Source organism: Solanum lycopersicum, chromosome 2 (genome assembly GCF_036512215.1).
Source record: "Solanum lycopersicum chromosome 2, SLM_r2.1".
Classification (NCBI taxonomy): Eukaryota; Viridiplantae; Streptophyta; class Magnoliopsida; order Solanales; family Solanaceae; genus Solanum; species Solanum lycopersicum.
Genome location: NC_090801.1, coordinates 18875554 through 18889491, shown reverse-complemented (window position 1 = coordinate 18889491; position 13938 = coordinate 18875554). Strand labels below are relative to the sequence as shown.

General features: G+C 36.1%; 1 protein-coding gene across 1 annotated transcript; it reads right to left on the bottom strand.

The window, feature by feature from the left end:
* Positions 1-10480: 10480 nt before the first annotated feature.
* Positions 10481-13528, bottom strand: LOC138341923 (uncharacterized). The gene is made up of 4 exons (XM_069294108.1): positions 13152-13528; positions 12758-12965; positions 10898-11025; positions 10481-10796 (listed from the first exon to the last, which is right to left on the bottom strand). Exons 1-4 carry the CDS (start codon positions 13526-13528, stop codon positions 10481-10483), a joined length of 1029 nt encoding a protein of 342 aa, XP_069150209.1.
* Between the last annotated feature and the right edge of the window lie 410 nt (positions 13529-13938).

Genomic DNA, 13938 nt, shown 5'->3' with positions numbered 1-13938 from the left:
GTATCATTATCCTATGAAGTATTAAAATAAGTAAAAGTTATTTTTATAAGAAGTGTATATAGTTTCATGAAGTTTTGAGGTCAAACGTCTAAGAAGTTCAAAACTTAGCCCTTGAGACGTTCATGTGTGTCTTGAGTGTGTCTTGCATGTTTGGCTGTGTTTTACGTGTTTATTTTTGGTGGAACTTGCATGGAAGGTCTTAAACATGTTAAAATGTATATTTACTGGTGGAAACATCCGAGTACAACTTCCCACGGGCCCCGCAAGAGGCCCTCAAAGAAGGACCCAAAGGGTGTTGAGACACTGCCTTGGTAGTGTCAATCGACTAAGACAAATGACGCCCCCTTGGTCGAATGACGCCCCGTTGATGTGTACGAGTCGATCAAAACATAGCATGGTGGAAGAATCAGCCAAAGGTCAGGCCAAGATCCAATCGACAAAAACCAAAGACGGTCCGTTGATGGACCTACTTGGCATCGATAGCTAGCCGTCGATGTAGGCTTCAGCTACTTCATGTGCACTGTTTTATGTATGTACGTCTTAACCTTACCCTACTAGGTTTATTTTGTTATTTTGGGTGTATTTAAGTGATCAAAAACATGATTAACCCTTTCCCAATCCAATCTAAAAAAAATTAGACTTTTCCACCAAATTATTCTCTCTAGAACCACCATTGAAGGTGAATCTCAAGAACAGTATTGTGCTTGTATTCGTATGGATTCTTTATCACATTTTAGAGGTTTTCTTCTATATAAAGGTATGGTAATCCTTCATCTCTAGTTATTCTTACATCGAGAGAGTTAATCTCAGAGTTCTCAAAGAGATTTCATGATCAAACATTCCATATTTCAATCTAGCCTTGAGTTCTTTCTTAAAACGTTTTCAAAGTCTTAATAATGATAATTTTATAATAATGTATTGATTTTAACGTGGATTTCAATCCAATTGCATGATGAACCCATTTCCTTTCCCAAACTCATTTTAGCCTTTGCATGGGCATTATGATCATGGCTTGTTATTAGTTGAATTGTGATTCTATTACGTTGAAATGCTTATGTCTACTGTTTATTATGTATATTGATGGTGAATTATGTGATATTGTATCCATGTACATTGATGCATTGAATACGTGAATCTCTATTTTCTATTGATTGTTATAGTATAAACTTTACTGTCACATCGAGTCTATACTACATGCATATAGGATTCATTTATGTAAATTGATGTTATTTGTTAATCATGGGTATAAACCCTTGGTGATCAAATCAAAGGAATCTTAGTAAGGATTGATCGACATGATTTAGCCTATAGATTGATGATGCTAGAATGCTTATTGTGAGATTCAACTATGTTTAAGTGATGGTTAGCTACTGCCTATGAGTTAATATTATTAACAATTATATGTAATGGATCCAATGTGGATCAATGTATGACAGTTTAAATAGGATTTACCCGTGTACATTTATCTTTAATGAATTCCTAATCTGAAGCATGCTTACAGTGATATCGAGTTTATTGGCAATTGTAGTAGGATCTCGTTTAGGCTATGATTTATTTAGATACTTCCCCACATGTACATTATTTTAGAATTTTTATTGATGATCAATACTAACAATTTTTTTTGATGATCTATGTCTATCTATTCTCTAGAACAATGGTGATGTTCTGCACTAGTTGTATCATGATATTGAAACGATTTGTTCATGGTTCCTTTTACGATTAAAGTACATTTATATACTTCCCTATACTTTTATTATTGATAAAAAGGTTGATGAATTTGTAAGGTCTACTTTTCTCCTCTACTTCTCTAAAGTATTGTTGATGAATCCTTGTATGGTATTGTGTGGTATGGTCAACTTATGGTGGTGGTGTCTACTTTATTTTCATCATATATGTGGTTAATGTGGCCTTGAAGTCAAATTGATGAATACATGAGTGTGTGGTTAGGATGATCACACTATGTGAAGTTTATGCCTATTTTCCTATTTTAGTTGTAATCTAGGTTGTATGGCTATTGTATGAGCATGTAACTGGTTATGTTAAGATCATGTGTAGATACTTCCATTAATGAAGTGTTAAGGATTTATTACTCCTATCCATTTACCCATATGTAAATTTTTGAATAGCTAATGTTAGGAGTCTTAAAGTGTAATGTGAAGTTAATTTGCCTCCTAAGCTAAATTGTGTTGCGTGGTCTATGCTTGGTTGTGCATTGTGGTCTTAAGAGGGTGGCTGCCTCAATGTATTTTTTATATCCATTGTGTTATCATATTGATCAATGTACGCCTATACTCACACATTATGCATGCTTACAATATAGTAAAGGGTCATGTTGTCTAATGAAAGGTTTATCTCATATTCACTAGATCTCTACTACTATGCATGTAAGGTAAATGTATGTGAAGTATGCTATGCATTTTATCCTTAACTAGGATGACTTGATAGGTGTACTAGTATGGTCAAGTGTGTTGGATCTTTTTTATGCACATGTGTACCTTGATAGTATAGTTCCTAGGTTTGGTTTCTCTGTACATGTATATGAATGTATGAGTAGCTTATGAACATGTCTTATATGCTATAATGTGAAGTATGTGGTATGATGAAGTATGATTATACCTAGTGTCTAAATGTTTTTATATGAAATCATGGTTCATATAGTTACACTTGTATACTTATGAATGAAGGAAGTAAAGTATAAACATGTTTGGTCTAAGGTATTATGTGAATGGTTTACTCACACGTATGTACACACACACATGTATGAAGATCTACTCAATAGAGGTGCTCTAGAAAGGTGTTCTCAAGAGTATCCTAAACTATATAGGGTCTTAAATATGCTATATCCATGTGAAAGGTTTTCTCACATGATATTGTTTGATGAAAGGACTTCTCATATATAACCTATGAGCTGAACATATGGGAAGTGAATCTCCTAAATCCCATGTTTTATAAAGTAATGTAATAGAAACTTTAAATAAAGGGAACTTAACTTATCACCGAGTGAACTTGAAGTGAGGGGTCTCCCTTCCCATTGTAGGAAGGTAGGTCATCATATTCCTCATGAGGTGGATAACAAGAATACCTAAATAGGCATAAAAAGGGTTTCCATAGTGAATAACAATAATTCATCATTTGGAATAAAGAGGGTATTCACATATATGCCTCCAAATATCCATAACTATGTTTCCCATGGGATCTAGCAAGTTATATTACCAAATATGCTAGTGTAATACTCATGTCTTACCTTTGCAAGTAAGATACCCTCTTTTGGTCTGAGGGGATGACACCAAATTCCATGTTCGGCTCACATGGTCTTATTGTCGGTTAAGGCTATAGTTTCCCTAAAGTAAAATTGACAATGGAAGTAAATGACTAAGACCCTAACTAAGATGAGAAAAGGGTGGTTACTTAGGATAGCTGGATGTAATGAACCCACCTAGACATTGCACAAATGGCTTCTTAGGGAATTCTAGGAAGGTGGCCTAAGGTGTATGATTAAGGTTATTTTTTTATGCATCGTATGGTACTATTTTTCTACTTATTATGAAAATGTTCATGGTATGATTCTATATGATGTGGTCTTATTATAATATGGACTATGTTGGTTTTACTGACTATACGATGAAGGTTGTTTACATGAATGAAGTTTTCTTCACTTACTTGTTGATGTATGCATTGGATGTCAAGGCTTGTGATCTCATACAACCTAGACATTGCACAAGTGGCTTTTTAGGGAGTTCTAGGAAGGTGATCTAAGGTGTGTGATTATGGTTATGTTTTTATGCATGGCATAGTAGTATTTGTCTTCTTTTTATTATAATGTGCATCATATAAGTCTATATGATGTGGTTTCATTCTTATATGCATTATGTTGGTCTTAATTACTATATGATGAAGGTGCTTGACATGTTGATTTTTATATTCACTTACTTGTTGATGTGTGAATTGGATGTTAAGGCATGTGATCTCATTATAGGTCTACCAAGTGTGTGGGAGGTTATGGGGTTTCACATGTACATTGCACTAGTAGGTTTATATTGAGCTTATGAGTAAGGTCTCAGAAGGTTCTATGTGAGGTAAAATAAGTATAGGTTCATAATGAATAAGAGTTTACAGTAAGACTCGTAAGTTCTTGGCTTAAATGTGTCTATCATGTGCTATACTTCTATGATGATATATGATGACTTCTGTATAATGTATGTATGGTTTCCTTGTGGCCTTAAGGTGATGCATTGCACAAAATATCACTAGAGGGTTACATGGGAGACTAATTAGTTTAAAGGAGAGGTTCACTGTAAATAAGAATATGCTTACTATAAATGCAAAATTGGTTACTATAATGTGATATAGAATGTGGCTTAAATTCTATTTTTGATCTTATATAATATCTAGCCTTTGAATATGTCTATATAAGGTATGTGAATGATAAAAAGGTTTGTGAAGATTTACTCAAAAAGGCATTAAGTATGATTTCGAAAAAAATGTCCCTTTTCAATGCATGTTTTTGCATGGTTGTCATACTTACTGCATTATTGTACTAACTCCATTTTTCTCTACCTTTTACACAAAGTGTAGGTTATGGATGCTTAAAGGATGTCTCTATGATTGATGAGCTTGATATGTGATTCCCAATCTCAAGAATGGAATCCTTAAGTCCAAGGATCCCTACGTAATATCTTTATTGTAAAGTCTTTTAATATTGTACTTACGTATTATGTTATAAGAGTTATTTCCCTAAATGTCACGCCCCGAGCTACCCCCTGAGATGCGAACACGGAACCTAGGACCACAAGTGATCCCAAGCTAACCCTGCTGGCATGATCATGAGCATACTAAAGATAATAAACTAATGCGGAAGCTAAATTGTAAATTATAATCAAAATATGGGGAAAACCCATATGCTAACACTTATATAATATTAAGACTGATGAGTTCAATAAAATAAACCTATTAAGTCAACACTAAGATGAAACTAACTATGTTTTAAATAAGCATCTAAATTACTAGAAATACTGGGACAAGCCCCAGCTAAATCTAGAAAAACCAAAAATAAAATACTAAATACTGAAAAGAAATTCATGACTATTGTCCTAGGAGAATGAGGACTCACCATTGAAGCATGTATAACTGCATAAATGAAATATCTGACCTATCATGTGTAATTCAATAACTAAAGAAATACAAAGCTAGAGTTCTTAAATTCATGTAATAAACTGAATAAATTAACAATGTGATCTGGAACATACATTTAATAAAATCATGAAGTTCTATCGAAGTTCTAGAACCCCTAGGTTTAATCATTATATAGGAATGAAGAATCTGACTTCAAAATAGGGACCCAATGGGTGAAAGGAACCAACTAATGAAACCCACATACCTGGTGATGAAAGTCACAGAAAAACACTTAGATTTCGGGGCCGGAATAGCTGGAAACATGCTTCGCTCTTGAACTAGGGTTCTTGAGTTTTTTCTCCTTTCTTGCTGCTAAATTTCTAACTTTTAACTTAATGATTTCACTTAAGTAAGTTTTTTTTATGTTTCTAGACTTAAACTTACTAAAATCTGATTATTTAGGGTCAAAAGGACGTATCTTTATGATTAAATGAAGTAGGAAAAGATCAAAATACCCCTGGGTTAGTTGTTGTCGGACCAAACGATGGCCAGGACAGACGGTCCGTTGTTTGATCGATGTTTCGTCGTTGCGTCCGTAGGTTGGGCCTGTTCGATAGGCCTTTACTAAAATGGGCATAACCTTTGACTCAGAGGTCTGATTTTATCAAGGTCGGTGTCTATGGAAATTTTATTCAATTATCTATCTGTTGGTAGGTAATGGGACACCTAATTCATTTTGTGCTAAAATTTATGGCTAATTGAAGTTGACCCAACTACATTTCTCCCTTATATGTATGTTAATTCCCACATATGGACTGTACTGGTATCTGTGGCCCCTTTCAGAGAGTGGGTGAAGGGGGTCTCGATCGAAGGTCACAGAATACAAACTGTCAACTGACCTACAGACCATAGGTCCGTCCGTTGATCAAGACTTAGCCAATTTTCCCCGGGTGAGTTTTCTTTGGAAGTCTCTGATCCCATCGACGGTTGTGCAGGACGGACTATAGTTTAGGCTCCAGTTCGTCGATGGTCATGTCAGTTACACCTGTAGATTTTTCAGAAAAAAATGATTTTTGGTCTGTTTTGGCTATGAGGTGTTACACTAAAGTACTCCTATATATATATATATATATATATATATATATATATATATATATGTGTGTGTGTGTGTGTGTGTGTGTGTGTGTGTGTGTGTGTATGTATATGTATAAAATTATTTAGGGTCAAAACGACGTATCTTAAGGTTTAAATAAAGTGGGAAAAGGTCAAAAGACCCCTGGGTTAGTTGTTGTCGTACCAAACGATGGCCAGGACAGACGGTCCATCGTTTGATCAATACTTCGTCATTGCATCCGTAGGTTGGGCCTGTTCGACAGGATTTAACTAAAATGGACATAACCTTTTAATAAGAGGTCTGATTTTAGCAAGGTCGGTGTCTATGGAATGCTTATTCAATTATCTATTTGTGGGTAGGTAATGGGACAATGCGATAAATGATAACTATGGGCTTGTATAATACTTCCGAGAGGTAGAGTACACCATGTTACTTCTAGAGGTTTCTCCCCATATATTACATTAGATAAATTAAAACATAACAAACAAAATACTTACCAATAATTCCATCTCAAGCTTCCAAGTGCAATGTTCTTGTGAAGCCCCATAACCCCACATAATCAAGTAAACAAGAAAGGAGACCAAAAGTAATATTTTGCTTCTACATCTTACATCATAATTAGTCATCATCACATGCATCATATATTATAAAAATTGTACATTTGATATTCTTATTTCATAAGAACAATCTCTTAGGATTTCCATTAGACTAAACTTGTGCAATGTTTAGGTAGAGTCCCAGACCACTACCTATACTAAGTAAACTCCTCAATTCACCCTAGTAAATGTTCATTTACTTGTCTTTCATTTTACTTGAGGGAACATTCGTCTTAACCGACATTAGACCATGTGAGCTAAATATGGAATCTGGTGTCATGAAATCTCACACAGAAAGAATGTGGTCTACCGGACAAAGTAGAACCAAAAATGATATAGCTTTCTAGGTGGATCCACTAGCTAGTATCGTATGTTGGAATCATAGTTCAAGAACTAGGAGATATATTAGAGACCCATAGTTCCACATTACATGGAATCCTCTATCTCATGAGAGTTATTGTGAACCTATCTTCCAACTAGGAAATGGATACCTCTCATATCTAGTCCATCAGTGCTAATCTTAAGTCTCATTGTGAATAACCTTTAAGTAATCATTTATTTCATAAATATTATCATAAGTCATAGGAGCTTAACTACATGTATAAACATGGTCGTTCTCTCTTTAGGTTTAGATGAGAATTTCCTTTCATCATAACCCTTCATTTGTGAGATTAACATATTATAATCATAGTGTGTAAGGCATACAAGATAAAAAAACATCACTTGAATTATCATATCCTTATCATGATCTAACATTTAACATATTCATATCCCAACATACACACATAGAACCATCATATATATTTAAATAACATTGTAACATCATTTATAGGCTAAGATCAATATCATAGAGTAATCATGACTTTAGAAGACTTACCTCTTTCTTCCAAGACCTTATTCAAGAACTTACCTTCAATTTACAACAATCATTCAGCAACATAGTAAAATACTCAATAGCATAACCAATACAAACTCTTCAAGTAATAAGCAATATCAATTCGCAATTTAGGATAAGTGAAAGGGTCATTTAATAGTTCATTCAAGTAATAGTTCTAATCCCAACGTATACATTTTATCAAGTAGTAGATATAACCGAATCAAAACCATTATTTATAGAAGGAACATGCTTCACACGAAATTCAAACATTCCAAGTCAAATACCCAACAATACATACTTAATTAAACATATAAAATCATTATACTTCCTCAAAAATCATAAATCTAAAATTAGGAAGAAAACCCATTTTGTAGAGTAAAATCCCTAGGAGTTGAATTCTTTAAAACAATCATTGAAAGTTCCTCTTTGGGAAAGGAATCCTAATAGTGAAAAACTCATACCTTATTAACGAATAATCCACAAATTTGGATCGAAAAACTTTAAGTATTCATCTTCTTCCTTAAGCTAATCTTGTTCTTCAATGGAGTTTGGAAAAGAGAGAGTTCTTGAGAGATATATGAGATCGTTTGATCTTATTTCAAGTGTGTAAAAGTGGTCTAAAACTGACCTAAAATAATTATAAATTCATCCCATATAATACAGAAAATACCTTTCACCTAAATGGATCTTTTTGTGAAAGAGAGTTATTAGTTTCATTGTAAACATCTTACACACCCAACAGAAGCAATACCAAATTTGAAACACAAAACATAGTCAAGTTCAAAACTGCAAAACTGAACAACGAGAACTGCAAATGGTCTGTTGATGAAAAGAAGGTCTATCGATAGGGTCCATCGGTGAACACTATGCAAATATTTTGAAGGCTTCAGAAACAAAGGTTTTGTTAAAGACGACGGACTTGCAGGACGGTCAGTCATCAACCAACGGACCATATACCTAGTCCGTTGTTGGACACATAAAAAATTGAAATGCTTGACATGCAAAGTTTCTATTAAAGACGACGGACATGGAGGCATGACGGACCGTAAATAACTTCCGTCGGTAAGCACTTAGAATAAAATTGTAGACCCTCAGCAAATAGGGTTCTGTTAGAGTCGACAGATGTGCAGGATGGTCCATATATCAATCGACGGACCATAGGCCTAGTCTGTTGTTCCAAAGTTGATTAAAATTGGGGGTAGATATCGACGGACCCCATCGACTATCCATTGATTGATCGACGGTCCGTAGACAAAGTATCGTACTATCAGTCAGATGTAGATTTTGTAAGCCATATTTGCCACCCTCAATTGACAATGTCAAGTACATTAAGACACATTAGTTTCATGTATCAATTAATCCACCATTTTATCATTCCTAGGGCGTCGATTAATGCAATTTTAATCCTAGAATCTAAACTACTAAAAATCCCTAAGTTTAAAAAACTACAAGAGTCAGAACACAATTCCTTTAGACATTAACACCCCCAACCCATTCACTTTCCATCATACTAAGGAACTAGGAACCTAATTTCAATAGTTTAATCATGCAATTTTGTCCTGAAGTCAAGACCCACATACAAATTAATCAATTTTGTATGCTAACATTTAGGTGTCTAAACAAAAAACATGAAATCAGTAGCAGATGAGATGAACATACATATGTACTGTAGTGGATTGGATGGGGATATGACTTTCTGCAAGAAACAACATCGAGCCCGTCTTTGAACACCGACTGGAAGGAGTACACAAGAAGATGGGAAGTGGGGAGAGAGAAGTTTTGCGATTGATGGGAATTTTGCAAAAGAGGGGTAATCAGGAAATGATTAGTGGAGAATAGATTTGTGAGTGAGTGCGGTAATTGAAGGAAAATGGGGAAATGGTTGGGAAAGGGATTTTAAAGGATGGGAGGTAACTGAAAAGTTTTAAAAATCAATATATAGCCGGTCGGGTCGGGTCTGGTTATTGGGTTTGGGGAACTAACGATTCCCCATCGACGGATTGTAAGTCCATCGACGTTCCGTCGACTGTTCTTTCGAATGTGCCCTAACTTAGGAAAAATTAAAAATCACACTTGGGATCCACGGATGCCATCGATAGTCCGTCAATGGGACGATGGCTCGTCGATTGGTCCGTAGATCAGTACACCAGACCAATTTCTACAGATTTCTGGTGATTTGATCCATGCACATTGAACACCCAATAAGCTAATCTTTTTAGTTTTCTGGACACTTTTTAGGACGGACCCTAGTCTACTATCTAGTCAACACGTCTTAAAGAAAGTCAAGTAAAATTCATACATGACTTGAAGTAAAAACAGAAATAATGCAAATACTCCTATAAAATCAAGAAAAAACTATTGTTACCTAGAGGTTACATATTGGGTTGCCTCTCAATCAGCGCTTGATTTAACATCGCGACATGATGCAAGACTCTTGATTACTCAGAATTCATCAAGATCATATGCCTCAACCACTTCATTCGTATTTTCTGCATGCCCTAGGTAGATTTTGATTCTTTTTTCCGTTCATTTTAAACCTTACACCCTCCTTTTTGTCCAACTCAACCACACCGTAAAGGAAGACTTGAATGATCAAGAATGGACTAGTCCATTTGGACTTGAGTTTGTCAGGAAACAAACGCAACCTAGAGTTGAATAAAAGCACCGAATCCCCAACCACAAAGTCACTTTTCACAATCTTTTGGTCATGGTACTTCTTCATCTTTTCTTTCCAGCGGACTGAACTTTCATATTCTTCAAGTGAAACTCATCAATCTCAATTTACCCAATCAACCTCTGCTCTGCTGCTTCATTCCAATCAATCTTCAATTTCTTCATTGCCCACATGGCCTTATTCTCTAACTCAACTGGCAAGTGACAAGTATTCCCATATACAAGTTGGTATGGAAACATACATATGGGAGTTTTGTATGTTGTTTGGTAGGCCCAAAGAGCATCATCAAGCCTCCTTGACCAATCTGTTCTACTTGCATTCACCATTTTCGCAAGAATCTGCTTGATTTCTCTGTTTGACACCTCAACTTGCCAACTACTATGAGGATGTAAGGAGTGGACACATTGTGTGAACCCCATATATCTTTAATAACCGTTTGAAAAACTTGTTGCAAAAGTGGGATCCCTCATCATAATAATGGCCCTTGGGTGCCAAATCTACAAAATATGTTCTTTTTCAAGAACGTAGTGACACTATTCCCTTCATTCTTTGCAAGTGCTATGACTTCCATCCATTTTGACACATAATCAACCGCCACAAGAATATACTTCCTCCCATGAAAACTCATAAAAGGTCCCATAAAGTCAATGCCCTACACATCAAACAACTCAATTACAAGAATGAGATTTGAACGGATCTTTTGTCGTCTAGACACACCTCCATCTATTTGTTACCTATCACATGACTTGGAGAACTCATGAGCATCTTGGTAGATGGTTGGCCAATAGTAGCCACATTGCAAGATTTTATGGGCAGTCCGGATACCAGTATGATGCCCAGCCACAGGCGATGAGTGGTCTGCATCCAAAGTAGAACTCTTGCAACAATAATACCCATATAATCAACTTCAGTTTCACATTCTTCTTTGACATCAAATATCTCAAGTCATAATGATAAGTATGCACTACAACTTTGGTGCCAAGCAAATAGGATCAATAGCAAATACAATCGCAAGTAGCTCTTGTTCAGTCACAGTATAATTCTTCTGAGCTTAATTTAGGGCCTTACAGGCATAATAAAAGGGTAAAGGATTTTATCCCTTTTTTGTCCCAATACTACACCAAGAGAAACTCCACTAGCATCACACATAACCTCAAATGGTTTGCTCCAATCCGGAGAAATAATAATGGGTGCAGACACAAACTTCTCCTTCAACTCTCCAAATGCTTTCAGACAGGATTCATCGAAATAAAATTAACACTCTTTCTCAAGTAACTTGCACAGAGGATGTGTGATTTTTGAAAAATCCTTGATGAATCTCTGGTAAAAACCTGCATGCCCAAGGAAACTCCTCACACCTTTTACAGATATGGGTGGAGGAAGTCTCTCTATCACCTTGACTTTAGCTCGATCAACCTCTATTCCCTTCTCCGAGATGCGATGGCCCAATAAAATACCCTCTTTCACCATAAAGTGACATTTTTTTCAATTTAGCACAATGTTGCAATCTTGACATCTTTTGAGAACTTCGGACAAGTGGTTCAAACAATCATCAAACGAGTATCCAACAACATAAAAATCATCCATAAATACCTCAACGGTGTCCTCCACCATATCGGAGAATATGGACATCATACATCTCTAAAAAGTAGCCGTTACATTGCACAACCTGAAGGGCATCCTCTTGAACGTGAAAGTTCCATAAAGATAAGTAAAAGTGGCTTTGTCTTGATCTTCCGGTGTGATAGAGATTTGTTTGTAACCCGAATAACCATCAAGAAAACAATAACGCCCATTTCCTACAAGCCTATCCAAAATCTGATCCATGAAGGGCATAGAAAAATGGTCCTTATCAGTCCTTGCATTCAATTTCCATTAATCCATACACACTATCTATCCGGTCATCAACCTCGTTGGAACAAACACATTTTTCTCATTAAGGAACAAAGTCATTCCCCCTTTCTTGGGCACACACTGAACAGGGCTTACTCAAATACTATCAACAATCGGATATATGACTTTGGCATCCAACCACTTAATGATTTCCTTCTTCACTACCTCTTATATAAGTGGATTTAAATGTCTCTGGTGCTCAATACTTGGATTATGATCGGTCATGAGTTGGATTTTATGTGAACAAATACCAGGAGGGATCCCAATAATATTTGCAATAGTCCACCCAATAGTTCTCTTGAACCTTTTCAACACTTCAACCAAATACTTTACTTTTTGCATATTCAAATTGATGCAATAATTACCAGGGAAGTGTCACCTTTACCCAAGAATACATACCTTAGATTAGTTGGTAGACCCTTAAGCCCAATTTTGAAGCCTCCTCAATAGATGATTTTGCAGGTGGAGACTCGTGATGCTTTATATCTAACTCTAATTTTTGGTTTGAACTGAATATCACCTCGATCAAGTGCCGCAACCAATGACCCATACTCTTCAATACCGTCACTCTCAAAGTTCATAATCAATGTCGTTAGTTCCTCAACACCAAGGCCCTCTTCAATTTGAATGTTAGACGTACTCTCAACCTTGTAGGATATAGCAGATACCATTTGGAGCTCACCACTCTGCCACATGGACCTACAATGTTGAAAGTTGATTTTTCATTGTTCAACCAAAACTTCATATGCCCTTTCTCCATGTCAACCAAGGCTCAACCGGCAACAAGGAATGGCCCCCTAAGAATAATAGGTACCTCAAAATCCACTTCACAGTCAAGAATGACAAAAATTAGCCATAAATATGAAGAAATCCACCTTCACTAACACATCGTGGAGTATCTCAATAGGCTTCTTCAATATTCGATCTACCATCAGTAACCGCATCGCAGTGGGCTTTGGGTCACCCAAAGCTAACTTCTTGTAAATTGATAGAGGCATGAGATTTATGCTTGCCCCAAGATCACATAATGTTTTAGCAAAGTGTAATAACCCGATTGTATATGGAATAGTGAAAGCACTCGGATCTTGTTTCTTTTGCACAAGAGACCTTGTAGCAATAGCACTACAATGTTGCATTCGATCATCATCCTCAAAACTTACCGACCTCTTCTTAGTGACCATATCTTTCATAAACTTGGCATAACCGGACATTTGTTCAACAGCTTTTATCGAAGGTACATTGTTGGAGAGTTGTTTCAACATAGTAATAAAATGCTAGTATTTTCCATCCTCGGTCTTATTCACCAATCATTGTGGAAATGGTGGTGGTGGCCTAAGAAGGGGGTAACCTTTTGGGGCATCTCTAATTCTTTTACCGCATAATTTACCAACTTACCACTAGCTTCTACTACCGCATCTTATCTTCTCACCGCATCTTCAATAGCAGACGGCATAGGTGGATCAATGGTTTGCTTACCCCCTCTAGTCGTGATTGGCATACACTACCCATCATTTTTTTAGATTTATGATGGTATTTCTAGGAAGAGTACCGCGTTGGCGAGGATTTACTGTAGACGAAAATTTGGCCATTTGCATCTCAAGATGATTGATTGAGACTACATTTGCATCCACATTTTACCCAATGTTAGCCAAATCACCTCTCAAATCCTTGG

What these genes read in the sequence shown, in the direction of transcription:
- LOC138341923 (XM_069294108.1), bottom strand. Translation starts at nt 13,528, where the DNA reads ATGTTGAAACAACTCTCCAACAATGTACCTTCGATAAAAGCTGTTGAA. An exon ending in ATTGAGATACTCCACGATGT is followed by an intron (nt 12,966 to 13,151) that starts GTTAGTGAAGGT and finishes TCAACATTGTAG; the next exon opens with GTCCATGTGGCAGAGTGGTG. An exon ending in AGTTCAAACCAAAAATTAGA is followed by an intron (nt 11,026 to 12,757) that starts GTTAGATATAAA and finishes TTTGATGTGTAG; the next exon opens with GGCATTGACTTTATGGGACC.